Here is a 19686-nt window from a genome sequence, read left to right as displayed (position 1 = left end):
ATCTGTGCCCATCGGTTTAAACTGGAAGGCCTGGATCCTCAAAAATATTGAGGCGCCTAACGTCCAGCGAGTTCAATGGAGTCAGGCGCTGAAGTACCTTTGTAGATGCATCGGGGCCGAAGTTCTTTAACGCAACGACCTTGTCTCCTTTTAGGCCCTGGTCCTGCAAGGAGCGCCATGCGCGTACACAGAGCCCACTGTGCGGTTTCTTACACTTTCCCTCTTAGCATCTAGTGCTGGCTACTGCTGGAGACTGGAGAGTTGACTAGGTGGACCCTACAAGTCTAAAGAAGCCTGGCTCCCTGAGAACACTCTATAGTTACAATACAGCAGTCTGTCCATTTTCACACTGTTATTGTGCTGATAAGTATAATGCACATCGCTGATATAGTCTCTCCTTGGGGGAAACCCACAGCCTGTAGATTAACGTGGTCTCTTCCATCGCCAGCTTTTGGGGCTAAATCAAGAGTAGGGAGCGGCACCAGAACCTCTCAAATATTGGCCTCTCCCCACAATAATCTTCCTCTTCCCCTGACACACACACACAGTCTGTTGGCAGCATGTGCTGCTGATGCCATTCAAGTTGGAGTCACGTGAGAGGCACCTTTGGGTCAGGGTCTGTCTCTTCCTATTTGGGGCCTGTGTCAGCAGCAGGCAGCTGTGTGCATTGCCACTGATTGCTCACGGCTGCACTGCTGCAATGGGCCCTCTGCAACTGAGGATTCCTTTGGATTCTGCCTTTAATCCTTCCCTGCCAGCTACAGCGATCGGTATGCTATAGACACAGTCTCTGTGCCACGGGGCTGGAAGATTTAAGGTGCCTGATGAATCGTATTCTTTTCCCAGTGTCAGCACAAAAAGCTGTAATAACTGGCTAATGAAGTACAAGTGTTGCAACCAGATGGGGATTTTAACTCTCTCCGGGAGGTGCACTGGCAAACCCCATTGGCTCAATGGGGAATGGACTCCTAACCTTGCTCAAACTGCTTTTTGTGGTCGGAAAAACTCACACTGTGGCAGGGCAGTAGAGGCAGCTTTTGCAGATTTTTCCAGCGGCACCACTCGCCCCCAGATTCTCTCACGGTTGGGTTTGAGCTGTCACAGCTCAGCGTGGCTATCCGTTTGCATTTCCTCACAAAGCGCAAGCACTACATCAAAACTAAACTTTCATTCATGTCTGTTTTTTAGGGGCAGCAGTGCTGTTGAAAAGGCCTGGACTGACAGCCTCAGACTGCAGATAATGATTATGACTTATTTGTATTATGGACATACTCAAGATCTGGGCCTCCCTGTGCTAGGTGCTGTACAGGCACATGGTAGGAGACGATCCACGCCCTGGAGAGTTAACAGTTGAAATAGACAAGACTGAGCGTAGGAGAATGGGAGCATTATTATCCCCATTGGGCAGCTGCAGTAGAAAGGGCGGTCTAGGAGACAGGGTACACAACTGGCCCTCAAGAGATCGCTGTTCAATCCCTGCCTCAATTGCAGATTTCCTCTGTGACCTTGGGGAAGTCACTTAGGCGCAGATCCTCAAAGATATTTAGATTCCTAAGTTCCACTGATTTCAATAGGAGTTAGGCGCGTAAATGCCTTTGGTGATCTGGGCCTTTGTTTCTCCGGGCCCCAGTTCCCCATCTGTACAATGGGGATAGCAGTTCCTTAGCTCAGGGGGGTGTTGGGAGGTGCTCCGAGCGGAGGGAGGGCTGCAGGAATACAAACACAGATTGGCCGAGGCACTTTCTAGCGACTGGAGTCACTTGCCAAGGGTCACACATGGTGTCTGTGGCAAAGCCAGGAGCTGAACCCAGGTCTCCTGAGTCCTTAATCATGGGGCCAGCCTTCCTCTCTACAGCATGCAGACAGATTTCCCCACCCCGTCCTCCTATCTTAAGCCTGACCTAGAGGAATCCTCCCTAGGACTGAGATAGGAGCTCAGGTTCCCTGACCTGTTTATTCCTGGGCCTCTCTGCAGAGATCACCTGCAAGGGCAACAAAGGTCGATACAGTTTTAATTGCTAATTTGCATGTGTCTGATGCACCCACACTGTACATCTAGGTGCCATGTTTGTTAGTGAGGCCAGCACCGCTTCTGTCTGGAATATGCAGCCTCTATCCCCTGAGCTCGTTCTGCTCCGCTCTCCTAACTGTCGGATGTCCCCTTTATTCAACCTTGGGGGCCAAATACTGCCCTGGTCTAGAGAAAGTTTGCCCGAGTGTAAATGGGGGCAAGATCTGTCCTTATATTTGCCGGGATCAAATAGAAACCGTGTATGATGTTTGCATGGAAGCATTGGTAAGTTCCACCCCTTAGCCGTGACACGTGCATCGCCAGGTGCACATCTCTTTTACTCGGGCTGTGTGCTCTGTGCAAGGATTTGGCCCTAGATGGGCTCGCACCATCTCTTGTTTTGGGAGTGACTGTGATTCCTTTGGTGGGTGGCTGGGTCATCCTGGGGTGAGGTTAGGGATTTATCACCCTATAGGTTTTGGGTCGGCCCATTCAGAGGAAACCTGGATTTTATGATCCCACAGTAGGAGAATTCAGGGGCAGGTGGAACTGCTGGGCTTGTGGTTCTTTGCCTTTGGTTGACACCAGCATGTCATTTCCTAGTTTTTTGGGGCTCAGCCCCCCCTTTCTTTTCCTTGCCCCCTTTTTCTCTTCTTTTCCCATTTTGCCACTGAATTTGTACATGATTGGGATACAGAGCTGCACTCTGGAAATCAGGTTGGGGAGAATGAATCGTGACACCTTCCCACTTTGCCTTGTCCTGTGCAAGAGGTGAACTGAGAGGAGAAGGGGTCAACAGGAGAGAGAGAAACTGAATTAGCCGAATCAAGATAGAAAGTAGAAATGACCCTGGAAATGATAAATACAAAACTTCAATCTTGCCCAATCCAATGTCCTTTCCATCAGAACTTCCAAGGCAGGTTCTGAAGGGACAGACCTTGATGGATGGAGGGAGCTAATCCATCATCCATGTGTCCACCAAAATACCATTCCATCATCTGACAAAGATTATAAAACTAGCCACAGACAGCCAGCCAGGTTATACACGTGTCCTCTCCGCCTCTATAGAAACTTAAAATGAAGCCCTCTGTGGTTAGTCAATAGTAATACTAATAATTCATTTAAAAACTCATGTAGCAGCCCGTGGAGAGCCGTGGGAAACTGCAGGCCTGGAAAGATCTGACAAAAAACCATTGAATCCCCAAACTCAGAATGCAACTCACCATCTGGCACTGTAACCCCCTCATTAAAGGGGCACTGTCAGGATAAAAACCAACCCTATTTATATATTTTAGAACTGCTTGAAATGTTCTCCATTTTTCCCCATTAAAAATGGCCTTTTTTCCCCAAAACGAGAAAGCTCAGTGAAAAATATTTTCAGTGAATCCCCCCCAAATGTTTTTAATCCCCCCCCACCATTTTGTTCAGTGGCAAAATGGGAAAAGAAGAGAAAAAGGGGGCAAGGAAAAGAAAGGGGGGGCTGAGCCCCAAAAAACTGGGAAATGATCTGAACCAAAATTTTTGTGACCAATTTCAAATAAATAAATTGTTTCTTTTCAAACTCCACAAAGTGAACATTATTTTGAAATTTTCTCTCTACCATTTTTGACCAATTGTAACTTATTTCCTCTTATCTGTGCTGTTTGCAGCACCTTCATCTCACTACATCTGAAAAGAGTTTTAAAAACCCAATGTATACAGCTAGTCAAAAACTTTCCACTGTTAACCTTTTATGATGAAAAATTGAATTTTTGACTAAAATATTTTTTTTTCATGAAAAGCGTCTACTTTCTGTGGGGGGAAAAATTCAACTTTTTGTCAATAAACCAAAAACCTGAAGGATTTTCAGTCTTTTGATGAAACATATAATTTTTCCATGGGGTCCTCCTCCCCCACCAATTTTCCAACCATCTCTATCACTGTATTTTGCCTCCTTTTTGCTGTTTACTACTTGCACTTTGCTTGAGACTGGTTGGTTTCACTTCCTGTTTGTCATCAGTGTCACTTCTTGGTTCTCCAGCTGGGACAGGGGAAAGGCCTGAAATGCCCTTGACCCAGAAAACTCCAAGGAATAAAGTGTGTTGTTTCTTCTACTTTCCTTTTTAATTTCAGGCAGAGGATATGCTTTCTGCTCCGCCACTTATCTCCTTATTCTTCCCTTTGTCTGTGCTTTCTTTCCTTGCTCCCCACCTTCTCTCTTTGGTTTCAGATTATTTATTTTCCTGCACCAGGAGATGGGCTTGTTTGGAGAAAAGCATTCAAAATGGAAGATGGGATTTTAAACCTCTGTTGGAATTGTAGGTTGTCACTTTAATTTGTAAGGGGGTTGCCGTTCCTACTTGCGGGCTAGGGGGCTCTGTAGGAAAGCAAGAGATCCCAATTAGTCTAGAGACAGCTAGCCTACAGTAAGGTGGGGTGAATTGTGTCACTCTCTTTTAGGGAGCAGCCTGCTTTGTGTCTCTCTGTTTTGGGTGTTAACACGGTGAATTCTAAGAAATAATGTTGTTGGGTTACAACTTCCCAGCAAGAGTATTTCTGTTTTTATTTAACTGTGTGTGTGTGTGTGTCTTGAATGTAACAGAGGACGTTCTCCTTTAAAGGCTAAGTCCTGCCCAGAAGCAGGGTTGTGTCAATGAGGGGGCCTAATCGGTCTCTTAGCTCTAGAAGAGGTTTATTTAGACTTATCTAGACTGGTTAAAGACCCCATATACTGTGTCTACATATAGGTATGCGAAATATTATTGCTCTTATTGTCCTGGTTGTTGTTTATATTCACACTAATTTACATTTAAAAAATCACTCTAGCATCACTGGTCCCAGCTGCCATCTTGTGTGTGTCTCTGTTCCTTTCTTCATTTACAGCTGCTTTACATACAACAAGAGCAAACTTTCCCATTCTGATGTCTAACTCTTATCATTTGGGGCAGAAGCCAGAACTAGCACAATGGGGTCCTGCTCCAGGACTACTGCTCCAAAGCACTATGGTAATATAAATAATAATAATAATGACAAACTTAGTAAATGAAGAAGGACCTGGCTTGAAATCAATCCATTCTGGTGTCCAAGACTATGAGGGGGATGAAACAGTCTTAGTAAACCACTGGGCTCTCCCATGAACTGGGGGTTGCACATGGACTAGTCCTATCTGAGAAGGCTTTCTCTAGCCATGCTGTATGAATCGTCTCTTTTTTTTCCTGGGAGCTGGGACCTCCAGGTGCCTTTGAAAATCCTGCAGAGGGCAAATGTTTCTCCTGGGTGACCACATTTAACTTTGGTGCAGCAAACCCTTGCAATGGAATACCTCAACTTACAGAAATTTCTCTAGGAACCCTGATGAAACAGATCATTCCTAGAGGTTTGTAGCTTTAGCCAGTGAGAAACAAACCAACCAAATCAACTCTGAGGTTCACAATTTTCCCCCCATCCCCAAGAAACACCAAAAGTAACTGTACTGTTTGAAAAGGCATCAGTCAAGGCCTGCTGGCTAAAATTATCCTTCTGCTTTATCATCTTGAGAACATTAAAGGCTGTTGTTAACAGATGTTTTGCGTTAGACGTTATTTGTTAGTCTAATGAAAGGAGGTGAACAAGCTTTCAAGACCTCAAAAGTTTCTGTGTAAGGTTTTATATGAGAGATTATTGCATCGCTCTGGTAGAGAAAAGAGCTCCTTGCCAATTCACTTGGCATTTCTTCCTTTGATTTTGTTGTATTCAGTCATTTTGCATTGTAATTTTTGATCTAGTTAAATGTCCCATTTAATAAGTACTGCACAATGTGTATTCATGTGCACAGCTGAACATCAACAAATAGATGGATACTTTTGGTAGTAGTTGGAGACTGAACTGGCTAGCCGTACCTGTGTTCTAGCAAGGAAGAAAGCAAATTACCCATAAAGCAAATGCTACATGTGAAGAGGGGAGTGGTGATGGCCATGCAGATGAGAAGCAAGAGATGGTGATGGCTGTTTGCCAAGAGCCACTTGGAGGAGAAGACATTGTCATTACATGAACGTCTATGGTGGTGGCTTTGGGATGCCATTGCTGGAGAATGAAGGGGGCGTGTGGCCAAGGATGAAGATGAATTTGCTGTGCTACCTGTGGGAGGTGTAGTCCTGATATTCCAAGAACAAGGAAGAGGGGCAATGCCTGCACAGGGCTTTCTGCTGGCCAAGGGAATAACCCTTTGTGTCTCTCTGCAAGGATCTCAAAGTGCTGTTAATCCTCACAGCAGCAGATAAGGTAGGGAATATCTCTTTATGGATGGGAGGAAAACAGGACCCAGAGAGGGGAAGCTACTTGCCCAAAATCACAAAGGGGATGGGTAGCAGAGTGAGGAATAGAACCCGGGGTACTGGAAATCACCATAGCCATTCTGGGCATTGGGCCTCCCTGATTCCTCACAGCTGTGGCCTTTCTGTATGTATAAGGGGGTGGGGCGAAAGAGTTGTCATGGAGACATGATGCAGGTCTTCGTTCAATGTGTTCGTGTTCAGGACACATGGTGAGAATGGCATTGCCACCATTGGGACCCACTGAATGATCCCATTCCAGAGACCTCACGTCCTGGAGGGGCCACAAGGGTGTTGGACTCTGGGCCTCAGGTCCTCCATGGAAATGCTCAGGGAGATTATTTCATTTTACTTTTAATGTTAATAAACTTGTTGCCACAGTCTGTGACGTCAGCCATCAAAACTGCATCTAGCAGAAGGAGCGATGGCCATAAAAAGAAATGAGACATCATGTCGAGTGCCTGTTTCAGTTTAGGATGACAATAAAAGATAAGGTTATCATGCGAACCCTCTCCTGTCATCACACTGTCTCCTCTCCATAAGGGAAAGCATCCCAGATGTGCAGTGAGGGTGAGACTGGTTGCAAAGGGAGGACATGCTAGTAGGTTCACCTGGTCTGTATTTGGATTCTGAGTTCAGACATGGCTCAAGAGGCCAATCCTCAGTTTAAAGGGCCTTGACACTTACATGGTTGGATGATTTCCCCCTCCCCCCTTTTATGTTCAGCTTCTGATTAGTGAGTTTTAGCTCCCAATTTTTCCATCACCCAATTACCTAAATAGTCAGGTATGGCTGAAAGACTTCACTTCCATGCTGCTTTTCCTCAGAGAAGCTCAAACGCCTTCCCGAGATGCGTAAATATCATTTATCCCCATTTTACTGATAGACACACTGAGGTAGGGAGAGGTGACGTTATTTGCCAAAGGTCACAGAGTGAATCAGTGGGAGAACCAGCAATAGAAACCAGGAGGCCTGATCCCAGACCTGTGGTCCAACATTAGAAAACATTAGGGCCCAATCCTGCAGACACCTACAGGGCATGATGCTTGCTCCTGCATGGAGACTCGCTGACTTCAAGAGGGCTACTCGTGCTAGTAAGGACTATGCCTGGCAGTAAGCGTTTGCAGGATCAGACCCCAGTTAGCAGTTTGGACATGTGGTGCTAAAGTACGTGCAATGGGAATTAGTTAGGAAACACACTTTATGACAATAATATCAGTTCAGGAAACTAAGGGCCAAATTCTGCTCTTTGTAAATCAGGTGTAAACCTGAAGTAACTCCGCCGACGTCAATGGCGTTGCTCCAGATTGACGCCAGTGTTGCAGAGATCAGAATGAGTCCCTCTGGATCAAACGTTGCCATCTCTCAGATCCACATGGGTGCCGTTCTATACAGCACAGGGGAAGGCTAGGGAGAGAGGAATCCTTGCTCTGCAGATCCCAGCCAGCATGTGCTTCTCTCCCAACACAGAGACCCACATTGGTGGATGAGGTTTATGAGCGGATTGAGGAAATTGGCATTCCCCCTACATGTGGTCTGTGGCCCACACATCATTAGCCCCAGATGTGGAGTTTGCTGCTACTCTTCATGGCCCTGAATCAACAAGGCACTTAAGCACGTGCTTAAGTTTAAGCATGTGAGTAGTTTAATTGAAGTCAGTCTATTCATGTGCTTAAAGTTAGGCAGTTGCTTAAGAACCTTGCTGAATCAGGGCCAGGTTTTGGTTAATTTGGCGGGGTGGGGTATGACTCTTACATGTTTTAATTACCATTTGCAAAGCACTGTTAGGGCACTACTGGTATTTATTTGGACAGTGGTAGCAGGCAGGAGCCCCGGCATGGCCCAGGACCCCACTGTGCTAGGTGCTGTATATAAAAACAAAACAAAATGCTGGGCTCTTCCCCAAGCCACTTGTGCTTAACTAGGAAGGTTCAATGTCTGGCATTTGGGAAAGAATTTTAGGCTAGCAAATGCTACAAATACAATCTGCCAAATATTAGAAAGCAAAAATTTACAACCCCTCCTACCCCACCTGTCTTCTTTTTTTAAGGCAATATTCCTTTGGAAGTGCTGCTTTGGTTTGGAAGAGATGCTGAAATTCTGCTTGTGCTTAGACGATTCCTGTCATTCCCAATGCTCAGGTGGAAATGCCATGTAAGTAAATAGGAAGGTCGATATTACAAGTAACTTGTGTGATAACATGGAAACTTTAAGGCCCTGATCCTAATCTTGCAGAAATCAATAGCAGCAGACCCTTTAACTACAGGGGAACGGTCAGGACCCTAAAATAGCAGTTGTATACGTGATAAAACTGTGGGCCCATTGAATCCATTGCACAAACAAGGAATGTGGATCTGGACCCTGTGATCCTGTATCCCTTATGTCAACACTGGGTGAACTCCTGGCCCTGGTGAAGTCAATAGAAGTTTTGCCACTGACTTCAATACGGCCAGGATTTCACCCACTGACTTTGGCTAGACAGTGCATGGAAGTCAGGACTGCAGCCTGGAGCCATTCAGCGAAAAGACCTGCGGGCCATTTTGTGCAAATCTCTGTTCCGGGCACAACAGCAATCCGTAAAGCAAACAAAACGTTAGCTTGAACAAGGAATGGGATGCAAAATAATGCAGAAAATATTCCAATGTCATTGCATAAATCAATGGCGCAGCCTCATCTGGAATACTGTGTTCTGGTCTGGCCACCCCATCTCAAAAAGGACATAGCAGAAAGAGAAAAGGACCAGAGCCCCGGAGGGATTTCCAACTGACAAGAGAGTGAAAAGAGTGAGGCTGTTTGGGGGGGATGAAGAAGAGGAGACCCGAGGGAAGTCTGCAGAGTAATGACAGGTACAGAGAAGATAATTAGGTGTTCCTAGTCACCCGCCTGTGATTTACATGAGCAAGGGACAGATGAAGAAACTGAAAGGCAACACATTCAAACCCGATTCCAAGTAACGTGTTTTTTTTTAACCTGGTTAGCCTGTGGAACGTATTGCCACAAGGTATCATTGGGCCTGAGAACGCAGAAGGATTATAAAAAGGATTAGACTTTTACATGGATAATGAGAACAGCCCCAGCTACACTAGGCAGGGTGTGAACCAACCAGGGGTAAGAGTTAGGAAGAAACTTTCCTTATGGGCAGTTTATCCCAGAACTGCCCTCATTGGGGTTTATTGCCCCTCCCTTGGAAGTATCTTGTACTGGCCACTGTGGGGAACAGGACACTGAGTAGATGGGCCACTGGTCTGATCTGATCTGGCAATTCTTATGCTGTCTGTGTTTATACAGCTCCCTCTGTCTGTCCTACGCTCCTTGTATTTCCACATCTCCATTGGAAGGACCTATGGGGTGCCAGTTATGCATGGGAGGGGTCTATTGTAGCTTCATTTCCCCCAGTACTTTATGGTGGCAACAGTTTTGGTCTCTTTGCTTTCCCCTTTATTCATCCCCTTCTCCGCACCACCCCACTTTGGGCGACCTACGAATGTTAACAACATGTTGAGGCTGCAGACTGCTGCCGCGGCTTGCAAAATCTGAGCCCCATAGCCACCCTCAGGCCGCTACCAAAGGCATGCGGCATCGCTCTCATAGCAGCCTCTGGCCCCAAGTACGGAAACAGGGATGTATGATCTAGTGCTAACAGCAGGGTTGGAAGCCAGGGTTACCCTGGGTTTGAATCTGGCCTGGGCCACTGCCTGCCTTGGTCTATCAGCCCACCTGTAAAATTGGAGAGGAGCAGGACTTTGGTGAACACCAGATTCCAACACCCCCTCCTCCCCCATGAATTGTAAGCTGTGAAAAACAACAGCAACCAGCCCTCTGATTAATAAGTGCTAGGTACCAGCTATTGCAGTGCTCTTAGCCCCAGCCCATCAGAAAGCCAGATGCGGCTAAACGGGGCCTGTGTTAACCAGCCAGGACTTTCCAAGATTAAGAGAGCGTGCCTGAGATTTTCAAAGGAGCCGATCGTTCTTCATCTTCCCTTTTCCCCCGTTCAACAGTTTCATTCCCGTCCCTGTGTGGTCGATAAATCCTTCTGCTTTCCTCCTGTGCGGACACTGGTGCGAGGTGGATTGGTGGGAGTACACGCTACCTCAGATTGGTTTTTCTAGCTTTCTCTTTGCAAAGCATTTCTACGTTCTACGCTACCCACACGTTCCTTATGCTGCTCTTGGCTCTCCTGGAGATAAGATGGGACAGACTGGAGGGGTAAAATCCATGGTTAACCCTTTACATTCCTGCTCTGGCAAGTGTCTGGGGCGCGTAGAATTGCACGGAATGAACATCCTATCACGCACATTAATGGGGAACGTCTGAGCATATCAGTGGAGAGAGTTTTCCTGTTATAAGCTTTACTTAGATGTTAATGAGCCCTTAAGGGGATCCCTTAGGTTCAATGGTGAGGTCCTGGTCAGAAGAAACAAAGGCAGTTGACAACTGGAAAAGTGACTTTTGTTTCTGTCCTGCACTAGCCGGTTGATTAAAAAGGCTTTTCCGACTCTCTGGTCCTCTTTCGTTTTCTGATATGAGCACACAGGAAATGTAACATTACATGGATTCATTAGCCGCAGAGTTTCCAAGCAAGTCACAAAAAGGGGCAACATTAAACTTGGAAATCCAGCTCACTCCTCCATGGCACTAATTGATTACAGATGCCCCTCAGCTCAGGGGGGAACTAGTCCGTCTTACCCGAATCCCCCTACGCTGTCTCCCGAAACGAAGCCCTCTGAGAGATCCTGATTTATTTCTGTATATCTCTTTGCAATTTCCCATTATCTCCCCCACCACACCCACCCACGTTATACACCAGGCAAACAGGACGGTGCGGTGGACGTTGGGGTGGGAACTAATCACTGGCATCTCACAGGATCCGAATAAAACCTTCTGTGCTGCTCTCAATCTGCGAGAGCCTGCGACTGATTTATAGCTGCTGAAATCAAACCCTCCCTGTCCATTTCTTGTAATCAGATCGGGAGAAGAATTACACATTTTACATTCAAGGGGGAAATTTATTTGCTTTTTTTAAAAAATTGTCTTATGCTCGTTAAGAAACAAAAACTTGGGATTTAGATTTTTTTTTTAACATTTTAAAAATTGGAAAGGATAAAATAATTCTACATGGCAGGGAAGTTTAATTATTCCCTTTTTCTATGTAGGTTTATTTCAGTGGCAGTGGTTATCTGTTATATGGTTATATGTTATCTGTCCAGTGGGGAGAAAATTTCAGCACTGATATTATTTATTTGCTGTAGTTTACCGTGAATTAAAAATGAAGCATCCAAACCCTTCGCTGGTGTCCATCTGTCTAGCTCCATTCAGGCCAAATTACCCCAGCTGAGGATGCGGCCCAAACTTCTAATTTCTGCATGTGCTTGATTTATTTTAATACTCCTAATTCATACCTCAAAGTTTGACTTAGGGGGACCAAGACACGGCTTTTTTTGTGGCTGCCTCTTTGCAATGTTGTCTTCTGTTTGTAAATCTTTTTTTTTTTAAGGGTCATCTCCTAAGATCTTTCCTCTGTTCCCACTCCGGCGAGCTCCCGCTCCTGTAAAACTTCAGTTTCCCTAAGTAAGATGTGAGCAAAACTGGAGTAAGGACTCTAGGAAATGGTTCCTTGGCAATAAAGGAACAATCTGGGCCAAATAACAAACTGGTGTAACTCAGCATAGCTCAATGGAGCTAGTTTGATTTATGCCAGCTGAGGACGTATGAATCTGCAGTTTCATGAAAGGGACAGAGAGATTGTTAAGTGCAGGACTTCAGCTCAGTCCCTGCTAACCACTCCTCTGCTAATTTTTTATTTGTTGCTATTATTTTATCTTTATTTGGAGCTATGGAGGCGCATTTTTATCTCTTTCTCCCATAAAGCCCCAGAGCATCACAACAGGCCGGGCGTGTTTCTAAAGGATCTGCTCTAGGAATTATTTTGGGGAAGTTCTCCGGCCTGCGTTTTATGGCAGGTCAGGCTAGATAATCACAAAGGTTCCTTCTGGCCTAGCTTCACAAAGGCGTCTGGATGCCTTAGGAGCGGGCTCCCTGTTTAAAAGGCTGAGGACCCAGGGAATAGTATAAAGAAGTCGGCGAGGAATGGGATCACGGAGGCCTGACTGTGGCGGCCATCAAACAAGTCTATTGCTCTCGGCTTTCCTAGGCTTCCTATGTGCAACACAGACCCAGAATGAACTCCATGGCAGGGCAAAAACCAGCAAAGGAGGCCGCTGGAAGTGAGGAGATATTCGTTCCTTTAACATGTACATAACTTTTCCTCCTATCGAAAGGCTTAATCCTGCAGCCCTGTCGCACACGACAACTTGCACGCGTCAGGTCATCTTGCCCAAGTAAGGGCTGCAGGATTGGGCCCTCGCTTTCGTGCAGGACCATGAGGAACCGATGGGGTCCGAAATAAAATGGGCGGCTTTGCAATCAGTCCCAGTTAAGAGCATGCCTGGAAGTGGCCTCGCATGGCAGCCTGCCTCTGACCTCTCAGGTATGTTATACTACAGAGGGGACGCTGGTTGAACCAGCAGGCCTCTGATGGACAGAAGTGCAGGATGGAGTGAGGTGGAGGTGCTTGGGGTCTCTCCATCTGCTGCATGGGATGGTTCACTACAGTGGCACTTTTAACTTGCAGCTCCCCTGGTGCTGGTCTGGGACCAATACTTTCCAGTAATTCCCTTCCCTATGTGCAGCGACTTTGAAAAGGCTTTGAAGGGCCCTCTGTTTTCTCTAGCAATCAGTTACATCAGCCTTGATGCTCGCCGGTGCTGTACTTCCTAGAGGAACCCTCCAGAGCAACGTGCTGACAGCAACAGAGTTGCTGTGAACATGTTTATAAATCAAAAAAGCTGATTTCCCCCACCCCCCCCATAAAAAAAAAAGGAAGAGGAAGTAATAATAGTTTTAAAAAATAAACCCGGTGTGCTCTGCTCGAATCAGATGCGCTGCTGCTGAGCTCAGTGTGCCATGGTGGAAAGGTTTAATTAATGAGCTGTAGAGAATGTCGTTATCTGATAAACTGATAACATTGCCCGCGTTCTCCCAGCCTTGAGCTGTGGAATGAGGAATCTGTTTTTCCGGGAATTTGTGTGTGTGTGTGTGTGTGTGTAAACTTGCCTAAGTGGTTTAAGAGCCTCTTAAAAGTCACCATGATACCTAAAATAAATTTGTTAGTCTTTAAGGTGCCACAAATACTCCTGTTCTTTTTGCATGATACCTAAGTCTCAGTGAAAAATTAATGGGACTTAAGGCTCCTAAGTCATGTAGGTACTTGTGAAAATGTTGCCGTCTGTCTCATCGGTAGAAATGGCTAGTGTCATTTAAACTAGCTCGGTGGGCCTAGGCAGCTATTAATCCTTACAAAACTGGCATTTTCCAGCCTTCCAGTCAAATACCTATTTAGGGATGTGAGTTGCAATACAGCAAAGTTTGTCTATGTACGTATTTTCCCCAGCATCCCTTTTCCTTTTGTTCTGCAATCCATTGAGGGCACTATATGTTATCATCACATGGGTAGCGATTAAGATTATGATCATGAAGGGATCCCTTCAGCAAGCCCTTACTCACATGAGTAGTTCCACTGTCGTCCACTCCCATAAGAATTGTTTCCAAAAGGGTTTTTCGGGATTTAGCCTTAATTCTCAAGCCATTTCTCTTGGGCATTGTTTAGAGTGGGGGAATACTGACATCGAGGACTAATGTTCTACCCATTCTGGATAGAAACACCACATGGATGGGTTCCACTTGTTGTGATTTAGCAATTTGCTTCTTTTAAAATTGTGTTTATTTTCCCAACATCATTTTTTTTTCTCATGTATCAAATATTTTATTGATGAAACCCAGTGTAATTTGGTGGGAAAAATGGGATTATTATTTGATCAATATTTTTTTCCTGCAAAGTAATCTTGCAGGAAGTGATTTGATAGTATTTCCCCCCTTCATTCTGCAGAGGTTCACTATAACCAGAATCGCATACTGCATTGCTTAGAAACTTTGCGATTGCTACTTGGTTTTGCTGGAAAGCAGACGACGTTTCTTTGCGTAAGGAGCTTCACACAGTATTTTAATCTCTACTCATCAGAAAAAATGTGCTTTGAAAAAGTTTTGTAATGTGTGTTCCAAAGGAAAGTGACTTGGTTGGCTTTCCCATAATCATTTTATTTTCTTTCTCTACATTGTATTTTCTTTCCTTTGGCATCCATCTATCTATCTATCTATCTATCTATCTATCTATCTATCTATCTATCTATCATACTCATAAGGCACCGATTATGTTGGTATCTTAAACACAATACAAAATCAAGAAGTATCGGAGTCTATATTCAAAAGTTGTGTGTCCATTCTCTGTGATTTGTGAATTTAAGTGCTGGAGGTTTTCTGTTGCAGATGGTGTGTGTGTGTATATGCTCCTTTTGAAAGAGAGTGTCTTTCCCCCTCTCTGATTCAGTAACAATAACAGATAAGACCAGCCACAAAAATAAGAGAGAGACAGAGAGACACCTGAGTGGTTTGGTCTTTCCTTTTTCAGAGAGATCCGTGCAGAACTGTAGCTGATTTGCTTTCCAGTTTCTCTCTCAATACTTGCTAGAAATCAGTAGGAAGAACTTTAAAAAAAAGTACTAATATTTTTTCTAGGGGGGACAAAACATCAATATCCTGCAAACCCCCAAGAATCTTTCCAGTACTTTTGCATTGACTGGCGAACGTATTAGTCATTTTATAGATGCAATAGCTAGCCCAACTTCCTGGCAAGAATGATGCTGTGAAAAAGAGACCGTACATGGAGACTTTAATGATAAGGAATGGGATTAAGCGGCTTCTATGTTGCATTCAGATAGATGCTAGTCACTCGACAAGACGCCGCTACCAGACTGAAAACAAGAAAAATGCTCGTTCTGCCTTCGTTTTAGTGCATCGGCTCTTTGGAGTGTGCTTCTTACGGGTGTTTACAAGTGCTCTGCTCCACTTCTTCAAGGGGTCTCTTTTCATTTTCTTTATGAGTTCAGAAGGAGCTGGGATGCCTACGTCTCAGTTTGCCTTCGGCGGAGAGGAAAAAGTGCCTACTGAAGCTCGGATTAAAAACCTAAGCCAAATTATTTTCCTTACTTAAAAAAAAAAAAAAAAAAAAGAGGGGCGGGGAGTAGTTTTTGATCCATAAATTTAGGATGGGTAGAGACCTATTGTGAATTTTCCAAAGAGAGATCAAATAATTGATCCTTTTTGGTTACCCAAGTTATTGGACAGCTAGGAACCAAACTTGAGTGTTTATGGCATTAAAAAAATACTTCTGGCTCTTTGAAGTTTGCTTTGTTTGGTTTGGACCTGTGATATTATTGCAGCAGACCCAGCAAAATATCATTATACTATTCTACCTTCGTGACTTTAGAAGCTTGCTTGCAAACCTCACACAGCGCTCAGTTAATTTTAAACCAGAGGCCGGATTCTGCCCCTCTGCCTACACTGAGCAGTGCCCTGCTGTGTGAATGGTCCAATGGATCTCATTGCTATGACTTGCGGAGCAATGGACTGCTTAATCTCAGTGAAGAGGGGCAAAATCTAACCCTTTAAAAATCAAAGATGTGCTTGTTTAAATTATTTTTTAAATAAAGACAGCCACTTGGTCTGGCCAGAATTGTTTGGTATTATCTGTTCTGGAAAATAAAATAATGGTCCAGATTTTCAAGAGTGACTAGTGATTTTTGGATATCCAGCTCAAGCCACCTAAAAGCAGCCTGACTGTCAGAAACGCTGAGCCCTTGCTCTCTGAAAATTGGGCGACATTCAGATGCGTTGAGTTAGGGACCCCAAAACTGAGGCACCCCAAATTCCTAGTTACTTTTGAACATCTTGGTCAGGGGAGTATTTGGCCTGTAGCATTTCCTGCCTGAGTGGAATGAGTTTCTTTCAATCGAATGGTCCCTTTGCTGCGCTGGTGCATTTAAAGTCAGAGTATTCAGAACACAAGGTCTGTCCACGGGCCTGCTAATGGAACTCCCAGATAGAACCAGCAAATCACGCTGCCCAAACCCTGTGCATCAACAGAGCTCTCCCTGACCGCTGATGATGCCCTTCCTCTGCCCCTCACTCACTCCCAGGCACTTTTCTGTCTTCCACCCTCTTCTCCCAGCCCTCAGACCTGGGGCTCCAACCAGCCCCGTCTCACTGGACCCAGGCTTGATCTGGCCTTTATTCGGTGCCGGTGGCCCACCAACAACTCTCTTTCTGTCACAGTTTGTAAAGGGCAACCAGTGGCCCCGTCCCATCCACAATCAGTATAGAGACGCCGGCCACCCATTTAGGTGTGTGTGTGGGGAGGGTGGGGGTGTCCCATTCTTATCCCCACCCGCAGCACAAATGTCTTGGCTGAGTCCAATCACGTAAGATTCAAATTAGCTGGAGAAATAAGTTAAAACCAGGGCTGGGGGCCTGCGTCCCATCCCAGCTGACACTCAGGGTCTGACCCTATGAAATCAGGTGCTCAGAAGCTTGGTTCAGTCACTGTTGATACCCTGGATTGTAGTGCTTAATTTGTAGTGAAAGAGGTGCCGGGGCTCAAGCAATATTTTGACATTCATAACTGATGCAGCAAGCCCAGAGGTGCCGGGGCTCGGAACCGCCAGGCCCTGGGGTGCTGGAGCTCAGAACCACCACTGCCAGGGGTGCCGGGGCTCGGAACCACCAATGCCAGGGGTGCTGGGGCTCAGAACCACCAATGCCAGGGGTGCCCCCTGGCACTAAGTAGCCCTGTCCCCTCCCTTCTCAGTTGTGTCCCATCCCAGCTGCTGCTCAGCTTGTGCCCCTAAGGGATGCTCAGATTCTGCCCCCCCTTATACTGGTTTCACCCCCCCCAGGCTATTTCGGGGGGCTCCGCTCCCTGCCCCAGCCGTGACCCTGCTCCCCCGGCTATTTCGGGGGGCTCCGCTCCCTGCCCCAGCCGTGACCCTGCCCCCCGGGCTATTTCGGGGGGCTCCGCTCCCTGCCCCAGCCGTGACCCTGCCCCCCGGGCTATTTCTGGGGGGCTCCGCTCCCTGCCCCAGCCGCGACTCCCCCCCCCGGCCGGAGCTACTCACTGTCCTGGGGGGCCGCCTCGCTGCCGCTGCTGCCGCCCGACGGCTCCTGCAGCCCCTTGGCGCCGTCCCGCGGCTCCGCGCCGGGCTCCTTGCCCCCGTTCATGCCGGCAGCCACTTCCTCCAGGTCCAGGAGGTGGCTGACAGTGAAGTTTTTCCTGCCCTGCGGGTTGTCAGGCGGCTCCGGGATCCGCCCGGGGCCGGGACCGAACTGCTTGTCCGCGCCGAAGGCTGCCGCGCTGTCCATGGCCCAGCCCGCCCCGCGCCCCCGTGCCCCGAGCGGCCAGGCAGCCAGCCTGCCCCAGGCAGCCAGCCCCTCGCTCTCCCGCTCCCGGCCCGAGCGCCGGTCCGCCTCGTGCTGACGTCTGGGGGAGAGGAGGAAAAAAAAAAGAAACACCCAAAACTTTCCTCTCCCCTTGGCGCTGGAGTGGTTCGGAGAAACGTGTCCACACAACGCCCCTTCTTCGAAACTGACGCGAACAGCCCCCACTGCCCTCCCCCCCCTACTTGTCTGCCCCCTCGTTTCTGCTGCGGAGATTTTTAAAAAGGAGAGAGAGAGAAACCACTTCGCTTTCCCTCTTACCCCGCACGCATTCCCCCCCCCCGTGCCTGAGAAAGTTAAGTGCTTCTATCAACAAGTGTAAGTGAATGTTTTCAGCAGAGCTTCGACAGGGAAGGGCTTTTTCACATGTACAGATTCCACCGGAGAAAGATCTGACCCATGGTTTGGCATAAGGGACCTCATAAAATCAAGCTCACACGCACATCAATGGAACCCCCCCCCCCTTCCATATATACAACATACACACACCCTCCTCGAAATCTCTGCATAGCCCCCCACTGCCTCCCTCAGCCTCAGATCAAGGTCACTTCTCTTGGGAAAAACCCAGCTCTCCTGCCTTAACGAGATAATTATGCCCTGCACCACAGTTAAAAACTCATAGGCTGCTTCCCTAGGGATTGCTAAGGAGCCTCCCTAATGAAAAGCAGCCACTGAGAGAGGAAAAATGAGTTTTTCCTCTCTAAAAAATAAAAAAAAAAAAAAGAAAGAAAGGAGCAAGCTTTGAAAAGTGAGGCAGGGGCTTGTTATTAGTGTCTGGTGAGGGGCTGCAGTCAGGACAACACAAGGGGAGATTAATTCTTTTTTTCTTTCTTTTGATGTATCTGTGCCTATCGCGATTCTTCCTCAGTGCCGTGGGTGAGCTTGTTTTTGAAGGCACATGTGTGTACAGCTATGTGACCTGTATTGGCGATCCAAACTCCTAGCTCATAAAAATCTACTCCTGAACTCTTAACATGTCCTAATATATCTCAGCTAGGGAGCTCGCTGACTGAATCAAGTTAAAATATGTAGCAAGTTTCACTTGTGCATTCTGTTTTTCGGTAACAGACATGCCTATTTTAAAACAAGAGCAAGGATGGCGAGGTTCAGAGGCTGTTTTTTAAGCTTCCAAAACAGGACTCCAGCCTTGTTCATTAGTATTAAATGGTGCCAATTCTGATCTTCTTAGCCCTGGTGTGAACTGGGAGTAACTTCACTGAAGTCAGCAGAGAGACTCCAGATTTAGATGGGTGTACCTGAAATCAGAGCATGGATCCCTCTGAATTGGAGTGAGGCTATTTGGGCCGATAAAGAAGCCAATCCAAACTTTTCTTTTTTCAAAATACGCTGTTGCATGAATTTAGAGATGGGCTGTCAACCTGAGAGTCTCTGACCAAAGGACAGGTAAATCATGAGACGAAGCATGACAGGTTTCCCATCATGCTCTGTCACCAATCAGCTCCTCAACTGAGCTGCAGGGTCCAGATCTATGGATGAGAGTTGAGTGTGGTCTTCTGGGCTTGTATAATCTGACTCCCGCAAATAATTTAGCTCATTTAATATCCTCTGTGACCTAATCCTCATCTCCACGTGCTAGTGTCACAAAGAGTAAATTATGTCTTCAAATGGGTAATGAGCAGGAGTGGATGGAGTCTGAAGGAGTAAAGACCTTGCTGTCATATAAATGTCTATAAAGTACTAAAGGATAAATTGAGAACAAGACAGGATGCAGAAATGAGAGACAGGCCCAGGCTAAACCCCTGAATCAGACCTCCTTTGATTCTTAGATGGTTTGGAATCTAATCTCTTGGTCCGAGCCCTTTGGCTCCAGTTTTTATCCAAATCCAGGAAGGGCCTGTTTTGTCGTTCTGATGCTGGTGAAATCTCATGAGAACAGCTGGTGAGATAGCATCACCACCAAATCTGAACTTAAAAGCCTTATGCTGAATTGACCTCGTCCCTGAATCAGAGCCTAAATCAAATCTAAATTTGGACAAT

The 19686-nt window shown here is 46.4% G+C and overlaps 1 protein-coding gene across 1 annotated transcript in view; it reads right to left on the bottom strand.

Moving 5' to 3' along the window:
• The window catches only part of PRRX2 (paired related homeobox 2), a 68763-nt gene extending 49583 nt beyond the window's left edge, over positions 1-19180 (bottom strand). Inside the window, exons 1-2 of the mRNA XM_039506900.1 lie at positions 19068-19180; positions 17370-17731 (exon numbers count right to left, since the gene is read on the bottom strand). Coding sequence (XP_039362834.1) covers positions 17370-17613 — 244 coding nt within the window. The 5' untranslated portion in view covers positions 17614-17731; positions 19068-19180. The remainder of the gene's footprint in view (positions 1-17369; positions 17732-19067) is intronic.
• Between the last annotated feature and the right edge of the window lie 506 nt (positions 19181-19686).

Source organism: Mauremys reevesii, linkage group 19 (genome assembly GCF_016161935.1).
Source record: "Mauremys reevesii isolate NIE-2019 linkage group 19, ASM1616193v1, whole genome shotgun sequence".
Taxonomy (NCBI): Eukaryota; Metazoa; Chordata; order Testudines; family Geoemydidae; genus Mauremys; species Mauremys reevesii.
The sequence above is the reverse complement of the archived record's forward strand: the minus strand, read 5'-3'. Positions and strand labels throughout refer to the sequence as shown.